Source organism: Biomphalaria glabrata, chromosome 4, assembly GCF_947242115.1.
Source record: "Biomphalaria glabrata chromosome 4, xgBioGlab47.1, whole genome shotgun sequence".
In the NCBI taxonomy this organism is placed as follows: Eukaryota; Metazoa; Mollusca; class Gastropoda; family Planorbidae; genus Biomphalaria; species Biomphalaria glabrata.
Window position 1 is genome coordinate 44,144,038 of NC_074714.1, and position 25,696 is coordinate 44,169,733.

At 32.9% G+C, this 25,696-nt stretch overlaps 1 protein-coding gene across 1 annotated transcript; it reads right to left on the minus strand.

Annotated features, from left to right (window-relative positions):
• Positions 1 to 34: 34 nt before the first annotated feature.
• Positions 35 to 25,430, minus strand: LOC106064067 (intraflagellar transport protein 122 homolog). The gene is made up of 27 exons (XM_056025872.1): positions 25,289 to 25,430; positions 24,471 to 24,701; positions 23,785 to 23,861; positions 23,024 to 23,157; positions 22,639 to 22,791; positions 21,153 to 21,344; positions 20,422 to 20,560; positions 19,891 to 19,949; positions 19,646 to 19,789; positions 18,804 to 18,941; positions 17,983 to 18,147; positions 17,295 to 17,414; positions 16,887 to 17,005; positions 15,483 to 15,636; positions 14,989 to 15,150; positions 14,667 to 14,833; positions 14,136 to 14,307; positions 13,460 to 13,562; positions 12,594 to 12,734; positions 12,010 to 12,107; positions 10,868 to 10,970; positions 9,659 to 9,822; positions 9,267 to 9,378; positions 8,428 to 8,556; positions 6,555 to 6,634; positions 3,940 to 4,101; positions 35 to 680 (listed from the first exon to the last, which is right to left on the minus strand). The coding sequence occupies exons 1-27, from the start codon at positions 25,345 to 25,347 to the stop codon at positions 600 to 602; spliced, it is 3,558 nt and encodes a 1,185-aa protein (XP_055881847.1). The 5' UTR covers positions 25,348 to 25,430; the 3' UTR covers positions 35 to 599.
• Positions 25,431 to 25,696: the final 266 nt, after the last annotated feature.

Here is a 25,696-nt window from a genome sequence, read left to right on the forward strand (position 1 = left end):
GATCATATAAAGTACAAGTTTCACAACGCAGACATTTGATTTGAATTCTTTTACTACATATAGTACATTATTGTCAAACAAATAGTTCTAAACAAGATTTGTGCTTGTAGATGACAGTATTAAGAACTTTAAAACATTTATGCTCTCAACACATTTCATATATAAAAAAAAATTAGAGAAATCATCACAGTTTTTTATTCCTACACTTGCCTCCAGGTTCATACCAGTTTCTCATTCTGAGATTATTAAACCCTAGAGTTGAGTTTACAGGGGAGTAAAACAAAAAGGAAACACGTGGTAAGGTCAAACTAAAAGCTTGAAATGAATTTCCTCATCACAACTTTTTTGTTTTCCTTTGTGAAGTAATTTATTGAATATACATTTTACAGATAGTAAATAGGCTTTCTATATTTCTTATTAGGTAAAACAGTTGCTGGATTAGAATGTTCTTGTTGAGCAGATTACACATGAAACTGTGTTCAGTTTAAACCATGGAGGCAGTAAGTTTGGGACGGAATTGAAATTAATTCATTTTGATATGTAAAAAAAAAAAACATTTGGTAAGATTAGATGCACTGGGGTGTTGGTCCTTTCAAACTTCAGTCTTCATATTTAGTTCTGCAAAATGGGCAGTGTCCACGCTGAAGATATTGCTGCTCAAAGTCATCTGTGTGAAACAGCTGTTTGAGTAAAAAAAATTTGATTAGAAAGTGTTTTCATTGGGTCAGAAGTGCATGAAAGCAATAAAGTGTATTTCAATATCTTTACAATAAAACATGAAAAAAAAAAGATATCTCACATAGCTCTAACAGCATACTTTCATAAACATTACGATACAATTACTCAAAATATACATTGATAGGGTGATATTATTTATTCTATTTTTGTTTTGTTTCCAATTATATTTCCATACTGTACAAGCCTAGCAATATTCAATACATTTATATAAAATAAGTTTTTATCAGTCGAGCTCAATAAGAAGTGATTTCTAAACATTTGAAATGTAGAGACAAGGCCTTCAGGCTAACATATTGATGAATAGGCAAAGCAATACTAGTAGAGATAAGTTACACATGGAGTGATCAGTTCACTAATGTATAAGGGCATCTCATCATTATAGATGCACTTATGACAAAATTGGGACCACCTTGTAATTGAATAATATACACAAGCTTGACATATTTTACATGTCTGATTGTACATTGTATTATGAAATCTATAAATAGATGTTCAAATTTAAGCTTTTTAGTGGAAGATGAACACAATATGTCCTAGAATCTCAAAGATGGATGTGAAGTCTTCCTTTTGAAAAGCGCATTACACTGGTGGGTACTCTGGGTCTATTGCACTACTGTGTGCATTTTGCTGTTTTTTTTAAACTGTTCTATTTGTTAATACTTTTGTCTTGAGAGTATCTATATATATATCTTCTGTTTTGATCTTCTTGAGAAGTCTTTAATTGCACAGCTCCACATAAAATAACCATTTAGAAAGTTGACTATAGATACATGGATTACATGTCCAGCTCACCATAGTTAGGACCTTTTTGATATTGTACAGATACTGTCCGTCTTCGATGTGTAGAATTTCATAGTCTGGTATGTGATCAAATCTATTTTTCTTAAGAAGCCAATTGATATTTTAGGAATTTAAATCAAGGAACTTTGAAGCATACAAAAAAAAAGATGGATCTTCAGCTGAGTTCACTCCTTGATCAGAATTTATCTTGCAACTACACCAAGATTGACATCTATCTTATAGTACTTTTCCAGTTAATTTTTTTAAAGTCTCATTTAGACAGAATGGAAGCCTCTTTATTTTTAGATAGGTTGGACAAAAGAAAGCCCAGAAAAAGATCTCAACCTTTAAAACTCCACAAACTCTAAAAATTACATACTAATCCCTTGCTCGTTACATTTTTGCCATCTACTAAATATTCTTTATGTTTCATCAGCGTACTCCAGGATTCATAATTCAATTGTACGGTTAGGTCTCTATCCTGTATTTTAAAAATCTTATTACTACATCCCTTCAAAAAAGAATATGCGCTTATTTTAAAAAATGAACACAAAAAAAAGTAATAGTAAGTTGAATATATTGAAATAACTAATAAAAAAAAAAAAGTAATTATCTTTAATAATAATAATAACTCCTCCCCATCTTAAAAACAAATTTAAATTCAAATGACCTCTTGTGTACAACTAATTTTAAAATGTGATCTTCAAGTGTACATCTTTCTAAATTTATGTCACGAACAGGATGAGAATCTACTATCAGCTACTTGAATTATTATCATCTGTGTTTCCTGCTTGGGAAGTGAGTCCCCATTTATTTTTACTATCATACTAATAATTCCCCAATGAATGAAACATACTTCCTCATTATGACTCAACTAATAATGAAAAAAAAAAAAATGATCATTGAAATAAATACAAAGTGAATAACCAAGCAGGTTTGAACAAAGTCATATGTGACATTTAAAAGAGTTTCACACTTTGTATGTGAATCATTAAAGTTTAGATTAAGTAAAAAGTCTGGAATCCAATTTTTCACTACCAGATTTAACAAGTTTTGTGGCATAATAAAATCTAATCAAAAGTAACAAGGTTACAAAAGACAGTTTGTGTGGAAACACAAACTAAAAATCGGCCCCCGAAGTGGTCCACCCTGGCAGGCTTCAATATTTTCAGAAAGAACATCCGAACGAAATTATATCAAAGACAAATGAGAGATCAGAATGGAGAATGAAGGTTAACAGATCTTGTGTAGTGCCCCAATGGTCCAGCAGATCAATGGATAGGTGAAAGTGAATGTAAAGTGTAAAGTTAGATGTGAACCTGGCCTAACTAGTTCCCCTTTCAGACCTTGTGGTCTATAGGGCAGATGATGTAAAGTTCATCAGTTTTTGTGGCCTGCGGTTAACGAGGGTGTCATGTAGCCAGCACTACGACCAACCGCCTTTACTTTTCCCCAACTAATGTCAGGTACACATTAGACCTGAGTGGACTCAGAGGCGCTCAAAGATTCCAAAGTTGAAAATCCCAGTCTTCACCGGGATTCGAACCCGGGACCACCTGTTCGGAAGCCAAGCGCTTTACCACTCAGCCACCGCGCCTCCCCTGGCCTAACTGATGGCTTATAATTAATCCAATTGTTTTGAAAAGGCTCAATCTCTTATCCAAATCCTCAAAAAAAAAAAAAAAAAAAAAAAAAAAAAAAAAAAAAAAAATTCTGCAATAAAAAAAAAATTTGGAAAATGAAGTTTACAAGATTACTATTCGTTTTAAATTAGGTCTAACTTATAATGCATACTAATTAGCTTTTTCTCTTTAAAAAACTGCTTGCATAACTGATTTTAAAAATTAGACTTTTCGTTTTCAGAAAAAAAAAAGTAGCTGTTGCATCAGAACTTTGAATGGTCTAAAATATTGTGATGTTGGATTTTCAATATCTTTTCTAGTTTACGAGATCAAAACGGGACGGACAGACAGACATTTCACACAAAACTAATAGCGTCTTTTCCCCTTTCGGGGGCCGCTAAAAAAAACTAACAAATAAAATTATTTCTTTTTCAAAGATAATCTGAAGTAGTGGTTTTCAAATTCATATTTTTATAACATTTGTAGACAACTTAAAAATTTTGCGCCCAATGCTTAGGAGTACCGGTACCCTGACATATAAATAAAAAAAAGTTAGCTGTTCTTAGAAATTTTGAAGGATCAACAAAGATTATATATATATTTTAGCCTATTATCTCTGGTACCGGTAGTTAACAGTAAATTGGGCATTTTTTCCATGTTGATATTTAGCTAACCCCTCAGCCACAAATTTATGTGTCAATGAAATCTGTTCTCCATGGTAAAGTAATATATCTGGATGAAAATCTCAGCTGAAATTAATAAGAAACTAATTATAGTGAGCATGAGCAGTGGGTCTCACCTTATTACATGTGGAACATAAAGTGAGTGGCACATCAGGCAGTAATGACCTAAAAAATTGGTAGCGTAGAGGTTTGGGCCACTTGAGGATGTAGACATCTGAGCGTGACATTGTCTGCAATGTGGACTTGTTCACAACCACAGGTTGAAAGTCTTCCCCTTCCTAAGATAAGTTCAAAGAAACCAGAAGATACTGGGTATATTTATGCGTTATCTGTAAGTTTGTTCTCTAAGCAACATTTTAAAAATAATTTATAAAAAAAAATAATAGGCCTCTTAAGAGAATGTAACAATTTATTTCAATGTTTCTTTCAGAGATTTTAATTTTTATCATATTAATAGTTTATTCATTTCTAAATCTTACTCTATAATATTCACAAGTCTGTCAACTGTTGTTTTTTAAGCTAATGTCTTTGAGTTCAAATATAAAGGATGAGTGCAGCTTTTCTTGAGCATGAATTTAGGCTGTTCCTTAATTTTCTTTTGGTAAATACTTTTAAAAAAACGATTACTGTAAAATTCATCCAGATATCCCTTTCTTTCTCCTTCCCCCCCCTCCCCCTGCCCATTTTACCAACTCATCTGATTAGTGATAGGAGCATATCTTATTGAGAAAGTTCAATAACAGCGCTAAACAAAAACAATTGGTAAAAATAATTTCTAATCGCACAATTTATTGTTGTTGGTCTAGAATCTAGATCTATTATAGATGACTGACAAAACTAATTGATACAATTACACTTTATATAAGATTTGATTTTAAAAAAAGTATTTTTACAATTTTTCTTTCTTAGTTGTCTGTTTCCAACTGATAAGGGATGTAGATACAAGTTACTTATACTGATGCTTCATTTAAGTTTTTCATTGCTCAAGCATAAAGATGTTTACCCTTTGAGTCCTAAAAAAAAAAGTTCCCCTTTCAGACCTTATGGTCTATAGTGCAGATGATATAAACGTCATCTGTTTCTGTGGCTTACTGTTAACGAGGGTGTCATGTGGCCAGCACAACGACCAACCGTCTTTACTTTTCCCTAACTAATGTCAGGTACCCATTAGAGCTGGGTGGACTCAGAGGCGCCAGAAGAACCCGAAATTAAAAATCCCAGTCTTCACCAGGATTCGAACCCCAGTCCCCGGTTCGGAAGCCAAGCGCTTTACCGCTCACCCACCGCGCCTCCCCTTTGAGTCCTAGGGACATTAAATGTTTATAAACTCCTTTTTCTTTTATTGTCATTAAAAAAGATGATCTTTATTTATGTATCGACAAACACAAAGCCTCACGCTACTATTACTACCATAAATAGTTTGCACAGATTGTTTCGGGATTAACAAGTAAAAATTTAATTACCAAATCATATATTTTTTTTAAAATGGTACTTTGGGTGTGCCTAGTACGAGTTTAAGTGGAAGTCACACCCAACACTTTGTTTTTTTTCTATTTTATTTTCTACTTTTTAGTGAGTTTTAATATAAGCAATGTTTTTATATATGTATTTTTTTTTTTTTACTATTGCTTTTTTTAGCCTTAAACTTTTTACACTAATTTTTGACTTCTATTGATGAAGGGGAGATAAAAGCTTGGGCATTATTTATGGTCAAAGAGATGTCACTCACACAGAAGTTCCCCCCTCTCTATGCAGCCGATGTGACCAAATAAACAGAAATATTGGAAACAGTTTGGGATCAGCAGCGCCACAGGTTTTGCCAGGTTGTAGCACAGTGTGCCACAGTCTGCCTAAGGGTCACCACTATTGCTACTCGAACAATGAAAGGTTTTGTGAGCCAAACATGACAAGTGTGTCACACTTAGGTCTTACCATTCACCTCCTGGCGAATTCACAAAGTTGTTTAGTGTTATATGTTTACATACAACTGTCATATACCAGTTTTAGAACCCCTGCAATATTTGGTGACTAGTAGTCACTTAACTATTCCATGCTAGTTAGCACGAGATTTTTCTTGGTTTAGAACTGACCACGAGGTGTACAACACAGTTGATCCTAGACTCTTGTAGAGAAAGGAGTGTTATGGATATCTTCTACAGTAGAGTAATGTACAAGTATTGAAGTTATCATAATTCATTTGTATTCAGGACATATTTCCTTTTATGTATAATTTGTGATGGCTGAAGTCGCCAATATCTTTGTGATTGGTTTAACGTAAATAAAAACCATGTCTGCTACCAACTCGTCTATTAATGATTCTAAATATTGTGGTCAGAGAGCTCAGTATGTTAGTGTTCTTACTCACCTGCGAATCTAGTGCGTGTGAGAAAGTAATTAACAAAAAAGACAAAGAACATTATAGTAGTACCAGAAGAGGTATCTACAACACACAGAGGCAGATCAATTCAAGACCGTCCAAGCCTGTACAAATAACCAGGTCGTGACAACTACCCATGACTTATCTCTGGTTAGCTTAGTGCATTTTTGATATAAAAACAAAATTAATCAATAAGGACTTATTGATTAACTAGTTAGTTGATTTTTTAAATTGATTCATGTGACGTCATCAAGCATGAGCTTGTATGTAAAATTTGATGACAGTTGGATGAGTAGAAGTAATGAAAAAATCAATTGCGAAAATCCAAACACATGCTAGTGTCTGCCTACTTACGTGATAAGATTTAAGTCTTGCTGTAAATGGATCCTCATCTTCTTCTGGAGCTTGATCACCAAGTCGCAGTGACTGAAAATCTTGCAAATGGTCAAGGACAACAGCTAGCCAAAAAAACAACAACAACAAAAAAGCTTCTAATTAAATGATATACATGCTAACACAACTTTTTTACATATATTAGTGTACACAAATTTCTAAAAGATGGTATTTATTCAGAGTTGTTGTGCATACAGATTGCGTTGACTAACACTTAATTCACTTTTTATACTTCAACATAGTAAGATTATTTATAAAAAGACAAAAAGGAGGCATGCTTAGTAAAAAAAATAATTAAAAAATTGTTCATTAAACAAATATAAAACAAGGTTACAAAGACAGTTTGTGTGGAAATACAAACTCAAAAATTGGCCCCCAAAGTGGTCCACCCAGGCAGGTAAAAAGGCAGGTTTCAATATTTCAGAAAGAATATCAGAATAAATTTCTATCAAAGGCAAATGATGGAGAAAGAAGGTTGACCGATCTAGTGTGGTGCCCCAACAATCCAATAAATAGGTGAAAGTGAAGGTAAAGTTGGATGTGAACCTGGCCTAACCGATGTCATATAATGATTATTTAATTGATCTAATTGTTTTGTAAAAGGCCAATCTCTTATTCAAAGCATCAGGAAAAATAAAACATATCCACATAGCTATATAATTTTAAAAAAATTCTCCCCTTCCTTTAGTTCAGTGTTTCATGTTCATTCTATGGAACATTGCAGTTCATGCGATAATTTAAAAAAACTACTTATAAATTGTTGTTTTAAATTATGTTCCACTTATATGCATATTAAATAGATTTTTTCTCCTTTAAAAAAAAAAGAACATTTTTTTGTAAATGTAGTAGTTAGAACTTATATAACTTAACTTTGCATAAATGTGTTGAAAATATGGTAAATAGTCATCTCCCTTACAAAATAGCCTCCCATGTTTGTTACTATTAATAGTGAATTGTTGTAAAAATGGTGTATTTTTTTTTTATAAAAAACTGCTTGCATAGTTGATTTAAAAAAATTTTTGCTTTCAGAAAAGAAAATAGCCCTTGCATCAGAACTTTGAATGGTCAAAAATAATATTTTTTTACAATTGTATTGCTAAGTTATGTAAGTTCTGTCATACTAAATACTACTTTTACAAAAAAGAGAAAAAAATCTATTTATTATGCAAATAAGTTGGAAATAATTTAAAACAACAATTAATAGTTTTTCATGTTATCGGGAGAATTGCATAGTACTGTCAAATACTATGGAACACAAAACTAAAGGAAATTTTTTTTTTCAAGGAAATGTTTTTTTCTTGAGGCTTTGAATAAGAGATTGACCCTTTACAAAACAATTAAATCAATTAGATACTCATTATAAGACATCAGTTAGGCTAGGTTCACATCCAACTTCACATTCACTTTCACCTATCCCTTGGTCTGCTGGACCTTTGGGGCACCACATAGGATCTGTCAACCTTTTTTCTCCATTCTTTTCTGTCATTTGATAGAATTTCATTATGATATTCTTTCTGAAAATATTGAAACCTGCCTGGGTGGACCACTTCTGATAGAATTTTATACCAATATTCTTCTGAAAATATTGAAACCTGCCTTATTTCCTGCCTGGGTGGACCACTTTGGGGGCCGACTTTTTTGAGTTTGTGTTTCCGCACAAACTGTCTTTGTAACCTTGTTTTATATTGAGTTGGCAACAGTGAAGTTCAATTTAGCGTCCTTGACATTGTTTAGTTTATTTTGAAAATCCCTATAGCCTATTTGTTTTTTTATCTCAAGATAAGTCCATAAGATGCTTCAAGACACTTTAGAGCTGTAATAAAAAAAAAGATACTGTTAGTCTTCGTTTCAGCCCAGGGACCAGTTTTTTTCTTCTTTTTGGGAATGGACATGTCTAAAATATGTATAGCTTCCTGGTCAGTCAAGCTTTCATCTATAACAAATTCAACCAGTGGCAAAACCTCTGAAAAAAAAAAAAAGGAAATAGTTATAATATCTATTGCGATCTAAAAAGAAAAAAGTAAGAAAAAAGAAAGAATCCTATATGCCAAAAAAAAAAAAATACATTCAAATGAACTGAAAGTTATTTTTAGGTGTAGCTTGGATGATAAATTATAATATAATCTTAAAAAATGCTGAAGAAATGTACAATAGCAATTGCAAATAGTAACAAGGCAAAGTTTCTGCAATGCAAAAATAATGATTCAGACAAATACAGTATCATTGAACTTTAAAAAGAAAACTTTTTATTTTCTATGCTCCTGTATGCTTCATAATATGGCTATGAGCAAGTCAGGCCTTAGGCATAGGCAAACTAGGAAAGTGCCTAGGGCCTTTGACTGGTGGGGGCCTTACACAGGAGTCAAAACAATTTTTTTAGAGAAGAAATAACAAAACTTGTGCCCAATATTGTTGGAGTATACTGGCCTGACTAGGTTTTAAATACACTGTGTAATTTTATTTTTCCGGCATTCATTTTTTATTTCAATTTCATTTCGCCTAGGGCCTCCAATTATGTTAGGCTGGCCCTGCAGTAAGACTAAGACTTTTTGGAAGGACAAGAGTTGGATGGAGAAGAAACTCCATAAACAAAAACCTGGCATGCATGAACAGCAAGCTGTTTTAAATTCAACACACATTCTTTTAGAACTTCTACATATACATTTTTCTCACCAAAAGTAACAAAAGAAAAAACAAAAGGTTGCTTGCAATTTACACATCTATTGCCAGTCTTGCTGAGCAGAGGGTTAGTGGTAGAGCATCTGTAACACATTGGCAGGAGTTCCTGAAAGAAACACATTTTTTAGATCTCTATTTTCCCCAAAAAATGTTTCTTGGTAAATACATAGTAGATTTAAAAAAAAAAAAAAAAAAAAGATTTAATTTTTTTTTTCTATCATTAATATAAAATGTTCAACATTTCTTTGATTCAAAACCTTTATATTTCCCCTTAAATTTCCCTTATTTTCTATTGGCCTTAATTTGCATGACTTTAGTCCCATAGTATGCCAATAATTGGTAACTTTCATGAAAACCCTTTTAATTTATTTTGTTTCTATAAATACCTCTGCATCATGAAATGGTTTGGATCTAATAGTTAAACAGCCAAGGTCAATTGCAGTTTGGAACCTCTGCGGCAAACACAACAGTCTCAGTTTTTCATAAGCAGTTCTTGCCAGTTTGTACGCTCCAAGATTCTTACTTTGTTTTGCAATAGTGTATAATGCAGATGTGATGGCCAGTTAAGTAAAATACTTCATTAAAAAATAAAACATTTTAGTTCTAATTTAGGTCCAGAAGATTGCACAAGTAAGAGTGGTTGATTTCAATTTTCAGTAAAGTTTTTGTTCATTCAGATCAGACCAAAACAGTTATCAAGTATGAAATTCAACCAAGAGAACTAAACAAATTAAATCATAAATTAAAAAAAACAAATACTGGCTTACTAGAAGAGTCTAATACAAGTCTTAATATATATATATATATATATATATATATATATATATATATATGGCTCCTCAAGTCTCAGAAGACAATGGATGCGCCTAACTGAGTCATGTCTTAATATAGTAAGAGAATAAGCATATTAACTACATTTGTAAAACTGGTCATTTAAATAATTACTTCCTTCTTTTCTATTCTATGGCCTCCTTCAGTAACGAAGCAACTATGGATCATCTCATGGAAATGAGATAATTGCCTGGGCATTAGCTGTGGTCAGAACGAAGTCACCCACATATCAGTTCCCCCCTCTCCAGGCAGCTAATGTATCCAAAGAAACGGCAGTGCCAATACAGTTTGGGGTCAGTGGCATTGCAGGTTCTGCCAGGGTGTAGCACTGGGTGCTGCAAACTGCCTTAGGGTCGCCAGTTCCTGAATTTTCCTCAGGGTTGACTCCTAAAGCCTTTCCCATGATTGGGTATAGCTGCAAGGCAACAGAGGTCTGATTTCAGAGTTTTCCTTCTCCTAGGTGGGTAGCCAGCCATGGCTAATGAGCCTCTCCTGCCCGTGGCTTACTGGTTAAGGCAACAGTTTCTTGCCTTTGTCCCTTTTCCTGTTAGTGAGAACAGTTCTGCCGGACTCAATTTCTGAGCCACACAAAGAAAGGCCAGGAGTTGGACTGGTTGTCAGAGGCTAGTTGAGACGCATGCCATTAGGAAGAATTATTAGGTAGTGGACTGCTTACATCCATTACCCCTTCAGCAAGGACAACCTTGCGGTTATTCCCTTATGGTAGAAAAAAAAACAAACAATCATATGGAACCCAGAAGGATATGTTTTAGAGACACCATATGGTACATCATTCTCAACATTGTGAAGTAAATATCTTGACATATTAAACAATCCTTCAGGTAGAACACTTGTGAATGGCTCAATCTGAAAATTCAAAATATAATTTAAAATGCTACCTTAAACAACTATAATAATTTTGTCCAGAGAGTAAAAAAGTAATTACATTTTTACAGAATAACCCACAGAAACATTAAATAACCTAACATAAGCATGAAAAATGAAACAACACCTACAAGACTTGATCACCAGCCTCTATGAAAATGGAAATGCTAAAATAATTCCTTAATTTTACATAATCTACAATGAACTCATATGAACTTTTTTAAGATACTAAATATATTTTAGTCTTTTTTACTATGCATGCCATGACTTTTATCTAATATCTGTTGAGGCTCTATTAGTTATTTCAGAAGACTAAAAGAAAATGATTTTGTATGAATGCCGTCAATACAGTGTTTTCAAATTGTGTGTGCATTGATGTCTTATAAAAAAGATTATTGCTCTACAATATATACCTCTAAAGTTTTTTATATTTAGTAGCCCTAAACTGGCCTAAATGTTGTAGAATTTTTATTTCTAAGAGTTTTAAGATGACTCTACCGAGTTGTTAATATTGCTATGATGAATCAGTGAAGAACTACATATGTTGCCCAGACTACCACAATTGTCTCATAGTAAGTGAGTTCTTCTGTCACCAGCAGTTCATTTCACTGCACATTTTCATTGGGGCTCAAAAACAGCATTTTGAAGTTCTTGATAAAAACTGACAATTGTTCTATTAACATGACAGACATTCTTGCTATTATTAAAAATATATACATATAGAGCATTTGTTTTCCCATCTAATGCTCTTTCCTTTTCTGTACTTCACAAAAGAAGATTTACTTTTGTTATTCTTTTATTTAACTGTGGAAGATGCTCCAATCATTGTACACCTGTCAAAGAGGCAGCCTATTTGGGTGATATGTGTTTCAAACTTTCGTAACAGTGGCCCTGATTTAGAACCATGACCACTGCCATCCCTTTGCAGACCAACTGGATGTTTGGATCAGGATTTGATAATCTTTCTGAAGGAAAACCCAAAACTTATCAAACAAGACAAAAACAAGTTAAATGTTCTTACCACATGTCTGTAGATGGTGTGATACACAAAGTAGATGTTGGCTTTCATCTGAAACTCTTGAAACTTGTGCAACATATCTTCCCTTTTCTCTGGCTCTTCTGGAGAACAAACATTGTCATTGAAATCTTTTTTTTTTAGTTATTTTATTCAAGATGCTATTCAAGAGAACTGCTCATTTTGAATTAACTCAAGTAGAATATTTATATTATAAACAGGAAGCAAGCATAAAAGAAGGGATGCCAGATGCCATACACAACAATAGTAGAAAGAAGGGTGAAAATGCAACAGTTCCTGGTAATTACAGATGCCCAACCTGTGACCACAGCTGTTTATCAAGGATTGGCCTCTTAAGTCACATAAGAAGTTGAAAAGGGAAAAGACTATCTCTTGAGATATAAAATGCCACAGAGCTTAAAAATATACCTAGATATGTAATAGAAAGTTTCAAATATACCTTTAGCGATTTCTAAGATATTGCATGGAAAGTTTAAAATATACCTCTTGCAATAGCTAGACAATGAGTGAAGAATTTAAATTATACCTCTAGCTTTATATAGACATTATATAGAAAGTTTCAATTATACCTCTAGCAATATCTAAACATTGAATGGAAAGTTTCCAGTAGTAGTAGCCAGCATCATCAAAACGTGATTCAGCCACAGCATTGTGTGTCAGCTGTTCTAAAACCTTTACCGCCTCCGCCTGGAGTCCAGCTTTATGGAATGCTGTCAAATTGTAAATACATTGCATAGTATTATTCGTTGATGGAGCAGAGCTATTACCACTCAAACATTTATATAGACATATGGTATTCATAAATACAAATTATGAATACCATATTCTACACAAAATTTCATATATATTTTCAAATTTGCCATTCCTAGATGTATTAATAAAGTTAAAGAAATTAAAGAATTTGTGTGTGTGTGTGTATTGGTACTATTGTTATGAATTGTAAGTATCCTAAGAGTTAGCTAGGTATCTTGTGTTAAATCAGTTACTTGCTTTAAGAAATTATTTCCCATTTTTATTACTATTATAAAATCTACAACGGTTTGGGGTTAAGGCAAGGAGACGAAAGGCCCAGGAGAGATCTGAATGGAGGGATGTGATGAAGCAGGCCAGAGCCCTCCATGGGCTGTAGCGCCACTGCGATGGATGGATGATTACTATTATAAAAAAAAATCATATGATAGAAATTCTATGTAGTGGCTAAGATAAAAAATTGTTGATGTTTTAAAAGAACAGTTTATTATGAAAGACAAAGTTGCAGCATAAAATTCTAATGTTTAATGAGTGAATGGGAGATGACAATGATTCCTCCTCCTCATCTCCCAGCAGAAATTAAGTTGAGGAAAAGAATAAAAAAAAATACTTCAGCAAAGATCTTCTATTGTCTTTAGACACTTTTTTTTTTCTATTATTGGGAAAGGACAGGGAAAGAAAATACCTTGTTGGGCTTCTTCAAATCTGTCTTTCTCTGCCAGCCACTGGGCATAAGGCACATACACATCTGTCTTAAATTCTGGATGTTTCTCTACCAAGGTGAAGGCCTGAAACATAAGTTAAATGCTGCTTATCATAGCTTCCTGTTTGTTCCCACAAACTCTTTTACTTCAAAGATTATATATTTTTTCGACCTTACCACTAAGGTCTACAGTATAAATTATGGAAAACAGACTGGATTTTGTCTTATAAGCAGATTTTAGAAGTAAATATAAACAGTACATCACATTGTGGGGAAGGGAGTGGAACTTCAGAGCCAAGAAAAAATGTATAACAATAAAAAAAGCAAACTGGTCTATATGAGAAATGTAAATATATTTAGAAACAGTTGTTATTTACAAATATAACTCAGAAATATTGTTTGTGAAATCTTGTTTTTTTAAATATATTTTAAGGCACAGGTGCCAAAATAATTAACATTTTATACATCTTTATATTTGAATCCCTGTTTGATCACTGACTGCATAATTTGATGACCCTAACATCATTTGAAATTTGAGCATCTAGGTATCAAATGAAAATTTAAAAAAGTAAATATTAGCTATTGATTTTGATTGGATGCAAAGCAATTATTCAATATGGCAATCATTTAAAATATTATCTTGTATATTTCAGCTTACATCATCCCAGTGCTTGGCCTCAACCCACATGACAATGAGTGCCTTTTGATCTCCCATTTTGCTGTACACTTCTGCGGCATAGTCATACCGACCCATCTTAGCCAGGTGATGGGCAGCTCGGCCAAGTGCTTCCCTGTCAGCTTTGTCTATCTTACGAGACAGATCAATCATCCTAAAGTAGACATACACAAAGCAACATTTAATAAACAAACATATACAGAAGATGCAAAAGTTACAGTAGTTGCCAGACTTCTAGAAAGTCAGAGAAATATTTTTAGTATAAGATGGTTGCAGAAAATGATTTGTAGTAAATGATTTGTTTTCTATTTCATTTTAAATCTTCTTATGTTTTATTGCCATTTGTTTCACTTTGTATTATTTCATTTCAATTTTGTTTTAGAAAATCATTCACTCTTTTGTTTTCATATTCTGTGTAAACCTTCAGAGCAAGTTGATAAAAATACAACAAAAAAACAACAATTTAAGTACTAAAACAAAACAAAAGGTTTATTTGAATTTCCTGAAACTCACATATCTGGCCACTTGTGATCCCCAATGATATCAATGGCTTTAAGATACTCTCCAGCAGATATATACATTTCTGCTGCTGCTCTAGGCTCATTGCTGCTCTTGGCCCAATCTGCCTGTTTGGTAATAAGTAGCTTCTTATCTTGGGCATCACCAGCTCCCAGGAATTCCTGTTCAACAAAAACAAAATGGTGCACATTTTAGACTAATGGGTTGTGGATTTAGCCAAAAGAAAAACTTCCAGCTAGTAGCTAGTTTAGTATAGAGCTGTTAGGCTGAACATATTGAAAAGTAATATCAAGTTTCTGTTTGCTGTAGTCCTAACCTTGGCATAGTCAAACATTCTTAAGTCTGTGTACATGTTGAGAGCTTTTTGCTCCTGGTTGGACTTTTTGTACAACTTGGCCGCTTCTTGGAACTTGGCCTGGTGAGCATACACATCTCCCAGGAAAACCATATTGTCTTGCTCACCTCGTTTCTTGCGCTCCTGTGGGATAGCACATATTTTTACACAAATTTGTCAAAGCAATAAAGCCAGTTAACTTAGGCTTCTATTGGTTGTAACAAAATAAATTTACTTCAAACCACTTCACTGAACTGTTACAAGTAAAAGACAAGACATTTAAGAATCATAAATTAATTTACTATCAATTTAGACTATGGCTATCCATGTAGCAAAGTACATGAGAGTTATAGTTCAAGACATAAGTGTCTGTGATAAAACATGATTTGTGTTAGCATTTTCAGTAGTAGTAGACCTAGAAATAGTTTGTTTAATATACAATGATGAAGAAAGAAAGACAAGGTGTAAAATGCAACCTCTATTGAATGTATCAGATGCAAGTAACTCAAGTCTTTGATCCTGATGAAAGCTTTCTTAGCTGTTTCAATGTCCAAACCTTCAAGTGCTTCATGAGCCAGAGCTTCCCAGTCACCTTCAGTCACTCCAAGACATGCCACTTTGTAAGCTTCTCTGAAATGAAGTGAAACATGTAAACAACGTGAGTTGAAGGATGAAAAAAAATGATCAATACATCATGACATTACTATTATTATTTTTACGTCATGACATTTAAGTGGAAGTTATTTTCAATATTACAATTAGAAAACTATTAAGTTATGGTCCGAATGAAGATTCTATATTTCTACAGCAATGTGTTTTTATAAAAATAAAAGTTGTGTTCTTTGATCAATTCTGGATATTATATTCTTGTCGCTACTTAAGTTATCCAAGTTACCCATATTTAATAACTGGACATTAGAGAAGTTTTTTTGTAAATAACTTTTTTTTTTGTAATAATTATTGAGTTGTCAGTAATATATATATATTTACTTTAATGAGCGTAATAAATAAACAATAATTAACAATCAAATACTTTACAATCAGCAGTAGTAAATGTCTGACTTTAACAGCTAAACATAACTTAAACTTGAATCTCCGTCTCGTCTTAACTCTGCTGGTCCTTTACTGTGTCGGACTGATGAGAACCAAGGCCCTCTCAAAAATCACAAAGACCATAGTTAGATAATCATACCATTGTTGATCTACATGGGTAGTGTTTACATCAGTCTGTTTTAAGTCACACACAAGACTACACCAATTGTGTCATAGTTCAGTTACAGCAATATCTTATAAAAAATGTGTGATATAACATCTACCTATACCATCAGGAAAAAAATCCATGAAAGACTGCTTCATTTGCTTTGAGTATTAAGATCATATTCAAGTGGTTCACTCACAATACATAATCAATAATTCAATGCAGATAACATAAATCAGTAGGATATTATTTCATACTCTTTGTCAAGCAGTCCAGACCTTAAAAAATTAACCACCAGGAGCAATTCCCTATAACGATTTCCTGTTGTTAGGCACTTTCGCAGTGTCTAATGCAGATAACGAAACAGAGGTAACACTCAACAAAATCCAATAACACCAGCAAAAGGCCGAACAATCAATATAAGTTAGTTGACGCTGATACTAAACAAGAAGTTTAATAACAATGAAAGGAACCATCGAATGTCAACTAACTCTATATGTTCATAACAAGCTTCCTATCTGTAAGGCATCCTGGAAGTAGGAAGTAGTAGTTTACATTGACTAATATTTCATTCTATTCAAAACCTAGTCTTGTTTTTACTAGTCTCTAAGTCAAAACTTCCCCTATTTCCTAACCCTAATTCCTAATCATGCCATAACACCATACAATGTGTATAACTCACTTGAACATTTTCTTCTCTAGATACTGGTACATAGGAGCTGACTGTGGGACATCAACAGCAGACATGGCATACACATTCAGACAAAATATCTTTGACCCGCTGAAACCAACAACAAATCCCTGAAAAGAAAAATAACACTTAAGTTACCTCATTAGGCCAGAATAATAATACACTTCACCATAAGGTCATTATTTGCAGATTAATTTTCAAGTAAACAACCTTTAGCAAACAGATTTCATAAGAGATATAAGCATACATACATTTCTATATTAATAAATGGTAAATTAAATTTAATCCTTTAATCATATAAGGCATTTTCTGTATTTTTTAAATTGCTTATTCATTGTTATTGAGTGACATTCTTAATATGTATGTCAAAGGTTACTCAACCTAAAATGTATGTATTACCTGAAGTTTCTGCTGATGGACAGGAAAGTTTCCTGCCTTAATATTTAGATATCCATTGCCAGAGAAACACAGCATGTCTTCATACTGAGTGTTCCAGGCCACACTGTTGGCATTTTTCTCCTAAAGATTTACACCATGACAGGAATACATGAGTAAATTGTACAAAGCCAGAATAATGTATAGAAAAACTCAGAATATAGTCTTGAATAAAATGCTAAATTGTCATCAAATAAATTAATTGCCAAATATTTATGAAGTTATATTGGATTTTGTTTGCCAGTATAATTTCAAACTATAAGAAAAATTTAAGTAAATCATAAATATCTGTAAGTCATAAAAAGTAAACTTCCTATTCTAAACATGATATTCACAGACAGTTATTACCACTTCTCAAATATAAAGTCACTTTTTAAAACCAATTCCTGTGCTGCTTTGCTATTTCTTACAGTAAAAGTTACACACAAAAAAATATTATTATTGGAAACTTAATCTGTTGGTATACAATTAGGATAAATGTCTCTTTTCTACACTTTTGAAATTTCATCTGGTTGGATAGTTTACTTTTATGCTTAAGTCTCCTTACCATACCCAAATTGTATAAATTGATATTTGGTTGATAAATAGTTGTAAGCTTTATTATCAAATCTACTGTTTTTTGCTTAATACATACAGGGTTAAGTATACCAACCTGAAAGAGGAGGTCCTTGCTGGCCAGGTCATAGACAAGACAAGTGTTCTGCTCATCCACTACTGCCAGTTTGTTCTGTGAACAGCTTAAGTCCAGACATCTGACAGATGTGGCTTGTTTCATCAACTGAATGGGGAATGGGTTGTCTGCAAATATCTTGAATATCTAAAACATAAAAAAAAATATAGTTGTAACTTTTTTGCGGGTGGGGAAATTTAACAATGTAAGAGTAAATTTTTACTTATCTTCTTATATTATACAGACGTTACTTTAAAAAAGAAGATGATTATGTCATGCATCTAGTCATGCATGTTAATGACTTAAATTCTGCCAAGTCACTGTTTTTTCTGGCTAGCTAAGGCAGCCCATTCCATGCTCTAATAGCACTAGGGAAGAATACTTGTGTGAAAATGACAATGAACTTGAATTTATCTTTACAGTTATTTGCATACAAAAATAAATATGTTTTTACTGCCTTTTTTTTTTTATTATTATAGCTTTTATATAGCGCTACTTTCATGCTTATAGCATGCTCAGAGCGCTTTTGGTCCAATCTCATTTGTGGACCAGTGGGGGGGAGGGGGTATCTAGGAGTTGGTTTTCCGTGCTGCCTTTAGGCGCTCAGTAAACACAACTCTGCCCGAGTTGGGTGTCGAACCTCGAGCCCCCTTCTAGGTAGCTAAGCCAAGCCAAGTTCAAGCGCACTTGGCCTCTCGACCACGCTTCCCTTTTTGCAACATATTAATACAGTTTGTTTTTTTCTACCAAGACATATTTATTAAAGCATTGTAGAAAAATTACAAAACATTATAAACACTTACTTGGCCATTTTTTAATCCCACCAGAAGACCTTCTTTGCCAGGTGGTCCGCCTGTCACCTTGATGTAACGTATGATTGATTCCATCACCCACTCTCTCTCCTTCTCTCCAGCAAATGACAAGCACTGAAGTTTCTTTTCCTGTTACAGAATACAGAGTTGTTGTTTTTTTAAATTAAGTTAATTTGAAAATTTGAGCAACAGGATTTTAAGATCTTTCAGAAGAAAATTCTGAACAAAAAAATTCTATTTGTTTTTTTTTTGTTTTTTACATGCTACAGATGATCACTTAGAATAGAAAATTATTACATTGTAGCCCAAACATCCAGCAGGACAGAGGGGGATGGAAATAGGCAGGGTTCAAACCTGGGACAATTGAGAATGCATGACATATGACCAGGCAGCCATCCTGAGAGTATGAAACACTGCTATCATAAGCTAATCAGGGAACAAAAGGTATGAAGAAAAACCATACACTATTCTCTATCTGATGAGACAGGCCTGGTCTGTAAACATTGCCTGAGGGTAAATTAATTCTTAACCTCATTATAAATTCAAATTTATTTTTTTTAAGCACTCCTATTTTAAATTTAGGACTAACCAAGGAAAATTCATATCATGAATATTAAGGTGAGTTTTATTTGCATGTTTTGCTAGTTATCAACAAGAGGACATCACGTGATATAGTCAGATATAAGACTTAGACTTAGGTTCTCCCCACTGTTTGGCACATTGGGCGGCAATCTGTCTCTTCAAAGATCTGTCACCTGGTGTCCACTGTTTTGAGGTTCTCCATATTAACTTCTCTTTTTAAATGGCTTAAGAAATTTAGATTCCAAACTTACATGACATAAGATGATATTCTGTGAGCAGACAACCAACAGACTTGATTCAATCTTCTTGTTGATCTTCTCTTTGATCCTATAATGCATGTCAGCTGAGTCATCTGAGTAGAGCTCATACACTATGATTCTATCTGGCAACTGAACCTGAGTACACACAAAATTTGAATATTACTTTTTTATGATATACAACTTAAAATCAATTAAATCTTATCTTCTAGCTTTCAGTCTATTTCTTAACTCCTTACAGCCAGACGGTTTCTGTAAATTGCTATTTTCTTCACCAAATCACGACACTTGATGCGAACTGAAAACAACAAAAAAAAAAAAACAGCAAAATTAAAACAAAAGCTTTAGAATTATTTTGAATAGTTAGACTTTCATAAATAAAATATACTGTCAATGTTGTATTCTTTAGAACAAATAATAGGGTCAAGAAGGAAAACTAACTTGCTTTAACACAAGATGAAAGAAAATGTTATATTTATACAAAGATCATAACATCTATGTTCGATTTCAAAGATATCTAAGTAAATTTTTAACCATTTAAATCTTGAAAATTTAAATAATTTTTTGTCTGACTTAACAGCCATTTTTAGGTACATAGGAAATGAATTCGTGCTTAACCTTGCCAAAATAAGAGCTAGAATCTTCAAATTTTACATTGAATGTGATAGAACAATGTTCGCTCCAAGTGTTGCTCAGCAACTATTTTTGCATCTTAATCTAGGAAATGAACCTTAAAGAATTTTTTTTATTTTACTTTATAAAGCACTCACCTTTTTGATCTGTGATAAGATGCTGTATGATAACATCTGTCATGTTGTCTCTGTAAGCATATCTGTCTTTGAATAAACCATGCACTGTGCTGAAGACCAAGTGATACACAGCAATGGTTCCATCATTGCTACCAACTGCCTGAATTTCAAATAGTGAAGAGTTACATTACAGTAGACATTAAATACATTAAAAAGTGTATGAACTGATATCAATTTTTACAATGGTTTAAATCAAACAGTTATCAGTTACATATTTTATAAAACCTAATAAGTACAACTCACAAAATAATAAATAGCTCAGTTTCGTAAATCACAAAATATTTAAACAAACACAGAGGAAGTGAGAATTAAGTAGCAGGAGTACAATTTGAAATGTGTCTATTTGATGTATTTCGATTTCAGAGATGCATTGCAACTTATTTAAATTGAGCATATTCAAGAGCAATATAAACTTTTATCAAATTAGTTTTTAATTAATACTTAATAGCTGACTTGATTCATTTTTTATGTAAAAAGTAAAAAAGAAATTTATCTTAGTGTGGCTCTGAAAGTCAATTTGTAATATACAATACAATAAAACCAGTTTACACTCATGCAAGATGCATAACATTTCAAATAGATTCTAGCAAATTAAGTAAATACATTTGGCCATTTGTCAAAAGTCATATAACTGAAACAATATGAAACAGAATTCTAAAAACCTAAATAACCATTTAGTTAAATGAAGTTACCACAAAATTAGAGTCTGGCTTGACTGCACAACACCAGACCCATCCAGATGGCTCTCCAATGACTCCCAGCTTGACTCCCTCTTTGGTATGAAGGCAGCACTGTTTGTTAGCTCCCCCAAGTACCAGATACTCTCCCTTAGAGAACCAATTCAGGCAGCAAGGGTCAAAGTTTAAGGGTCTGTCTTTACCAATCTATCATGAAAGAAATAAAACTTTAAAAATTAGAGTTAATTTCTGTAGTTTAATTAAGCATTTTTGTAAGAAAAATAGAATAGGTTAGAGAAATTTTTGCCATATTGGTGTTCAATTTCAGGACTTAAGCTTATTCGCCCATTTTGGTCAAGTAGAATTCACTCTGAACAGATTTCAAGCTGTAACTGCCTTCATCCCCTTTTTTCTTGCAAGACGTTTAGGCTAAGACATAATAATCTTCATTTCTGAAGGTACATTTAAAACGTATAAAAAACAAAACAAAAAAAAGCCTTTTTTTTCCCCACCTTAGATTCCAACTAGTGGTTTAAAAAGTCACTCCTGTTACATTAAACAATTAATATTCTATCACTTGCCCTTGAATTCTCTTTTTTTTTAAACCACAATTAATTTTCATTCTATTGATAACCATAAATGAGGAATGAACTCTTGAAGCAAGAACACAATGAAATTATTGTTAATCAAATATATATTATATATATATATAATCAGTATATGTATAAAAAAAGAAAGAGATGCACACACAGAAATGTTTTGGGTTAAGTTTAACCTGTAGTCAAGATAAAATACCTTAAAGTGTTAATAACAGCATTTTCTTTAAGGTAGTAGTGGGTGAGGAGATGCCACAATCAGTTTTAGAAGCTCCAGTTCCTCACACAACAAGTTTTAATGTCATCAAAAATCTTTTTGATTAATAATAGGGAAATGGAGGTGAAGGTCCAGTACAAGAAAACTACTGGAATCTTATGATTCTGAAAGTCCTTAATCTGATGTTGTCCTCCTGTTTTAATATTAGGGAGAGGGCAAAGTGGACTGCTGTTCATTAACAACTAAATAAAACTCAGCATTATAAGCCAATGCCCAGGCTCTCAACTCACCCAAGGTTGTCTTACCACAGAAGTAGGCCAAAGAATGCAATAAAACCTAAAATAACTGCTAATCTAGGAAATATGTTGCTCAGAAAAAAATAAATGATAATTTAATTTAATTTACACACAGTCTACTTTCTCCACAAATTTACACAAGTCTTTTTCTTTCAATTAACACTACTGCCTACTTTCCCTTGAGTTCACCCAAGTAATAAATATATATAGTAATCTCTAACAGTTCTTTTTTTTTTAATATAAAAAATGTTAAACCAATTTTCAAAGTGTAATCAAACTTCTCATTACTCATTAAATGAATTATAAAATGACATCTATTAGGATCGAATTAAAATTACACAGTAATGTTGTCCGCGCTAATTATTACATAAGAGATATCCATACTTACTGACCTGTTTCCCTGACAAGTTATAGAAGGACAGTCTCTGTCCCCAATCTGCTATGGCCAGGACATCACTTTCATCTTTATTGGGATTCCAGCTTATTGACCATACAGGTGCCAAGTTGGCTTGTGGTCTCTCAATTTTTACCTTCTCTTCACCTGTCTAAAAATTTAATTAATGTTACAACTTGTTCAAAAAGAACAAATCTGCATAATTATAACAGCTTTTATGATAGTAAATGTGATTTTTTTTTGTATGGCCAGTAATGTTACTGTAATGTACTGACAAACCTGAACTCGCACTGCACATTGGTAAAGCAAAGTTTCAAATGTTTATATTTTCAGACCATTGATTTACATACTAATGTGTGTGAAAAATAAATTTACATCTTCACCTTGTTTCGTATGCTGACTAAACCATTATACAATCCTAGAGCCAAATACTGTCCATCATTAGTCCAGCTACAGCAAGTGATACGGCTGCTGACTTTATTTTTGGACACAGATTTCTGTTCAGGTGACCAAAGTCCTAAAGAAAGATACAAGTTTTAGATTGTACAAATGGAGATTAACAGATATCTATAAAATGTCAAAAAAAAAATTAAAAGAATAATAAAGGAAATTTTAGAATATAAATAATATCTCTTTAAGATCTATAAGGCAGATGATGTAAAGGTCATCTGTTTCTACACAGACAGTTAAAGAGCATGTCATGTGGCCAGCACAAAACCAACAGCATTTACTTTTCACAACTATAGTCAGGTACCAATTTGAGTTTGGTGGACTTCGGGACATCCTAAAAATCCAGAAATTAAAAATCCCAGTCTTCACCAAGATTTTATCTCAAGACCCCTTGGTTCAGAAGCCAAGTCCTTCAACAATCAGCCACCATGCCCCCAATTATTATTTTTATTATTCCTTATAAAAAGAATATTATTTCAAAATGTAAAGCTTTACATACTATGACCAGATTTTTGGTTGAAACTAGAAAAAAGCTCAAGAGTTCAATGTATTTTTTTTTTTATTAATTTTTTTTCCTGTACTTATAGTTGTATGCAAGTATAACTAGTGCCAAGAATATATAATATGTATCATAACTGTAAAGATTAATGCATTATAAAGACTTTTTGACAACTAAATGTGAACAATGCCTTACCAAAGTCTGTCACAGCACAGCTTGCCAGCTGATGTGTCACTGGGTTGTATGCAAGACATTGAATAGCCTCATTGTGGCTAGTGGAAAACAAAACAAATTGTAACTAGAAAACCTGTACCACAAAGTAATGTTGCTAGAAGATCGAAGGAGTTGTTCAGAGGTCAACAAAGATGTCATTCAGCTAACACGAGGACCTCAAAATTACATTAAGCAATTAAACATGTGGACAAAATTAAGAATATATATATATATGGTGGTTGAGAGGCCAAGTACGCTTAAAATTGGCTTGGCTACCTATGAAGTGGCTTGAGGTTTGACACCTGACTCGAGCAGAGTTGTGTTTACTGAGCGCATAAAGGCAGCATGGAAAACCTCCCAGATACCCCCCCCCCCACTGGTCCACAAATGAGATTGGACCAAAGCGCTCTGAGCATGTTATAGGCATGAAAGTAGCGCTATATAAAAGCTATAAAATAATTTATATATAATATATATATATATAAAGGTGTGTGAGACTGGGTAAAAAATGTAATGGTACCCTATTTAATACATTGGAATAAGTTGCATATATCTAGATCTATTTGTTGACAGAAGCTATACAGATACAAATCTAAGTCTAAGTGTCTATAATATTTTTATAACAAAAGATGTATGTTTAGGCCACATTTATGGATTCAATTTCTTACGTATATTTTAATATTCCCTCAAGTTTGTTTGTCCAAATGATAACACTTTTGTCTGCTGAGCCTGAGGCAAATCTTTTACCATCAGTGGCATAAGCAACACAATAGACAGTTTCCTTGTGACCTTTTAATGACTGGATTATTGTTCCATCAGAAGCATCATAGACATGTACTTTGTTACCAGCTGCCACAATAAGCCTTTGACCATCAGGACTGAAGCACAAATTCCAGACACTGTGAAGTAAATGAAAAGTTAGTAAAATTTAGATTCTCATTTTTCTTAAAAGTCTAAAAGTTCAGGATCTAGATCTAGATAACATTGATAAAAGGTCAGAACGAACTTTTAATTTATATTTTTGTTGAGCAATTTTATGGAAAGTTGTCACAACTAATCTAGATCTAGCATAAGAGTAAGAGTATAGACACTATAGAAGAGAGCTTTTTGTGATTCGACTCTAGATCTAGTCTAGCATCTGGACTCTCCGGTTAGATTTGCCACTGAAGTCCTGTGATTGTGAAGTGACCTGGTCATTCATTAATTTAATTCATTAATTATTGCCATTGTGAAATCATTGTAATTTTTACCGGATTGAATTAGAGTTTCATCAGTTTATTATTATAATTATAATTCTTTATAGACTCTAGATTAGACTGATTAGTCTGATTAGAGTAACAGTCCAGTAATTTATAGTAGATCTAGTTAGATCTATACTAGATTTATATAATCTATCTAGAACGTTTTAGTTTTGTTTATTAGTGAATAATTAGTGCCTAACCAGTAATAAAGTAATTATAAATTGTCACTAGATCTAGATATTTACCATTGCTCGTGTTTATTGTTGTCGATAGCTTTATCAACCCAAGTAGGAACAGCTCTCATTTTTAATTTAATTTAATTTTAAACAATAATCATGTTTTCATTCGTAGCAACCGTAGCGTCCTAAGGTAATACAACTATTGGAATTTGTCAAGGGAGCTAATAACACTTCCGTCTTTTTGGGAACACTTGATTATAATTTCGCGTTAATATTTTAGCATTCTACAGAGTTATATAAACGATATAAACTAATAAAATATAGAAAAAAAAAGATCTATAATATTTATAACTATCCTACGTGGCTCTTGAAGATACGAGAAACAGCGCATCTTCTATCAAGTAATAATTAATAGTTTGTTTGTTCATTTTTTTAAGTTTCCAAAGTCCTCTCCCTAGGTTAAAATTATTTCAC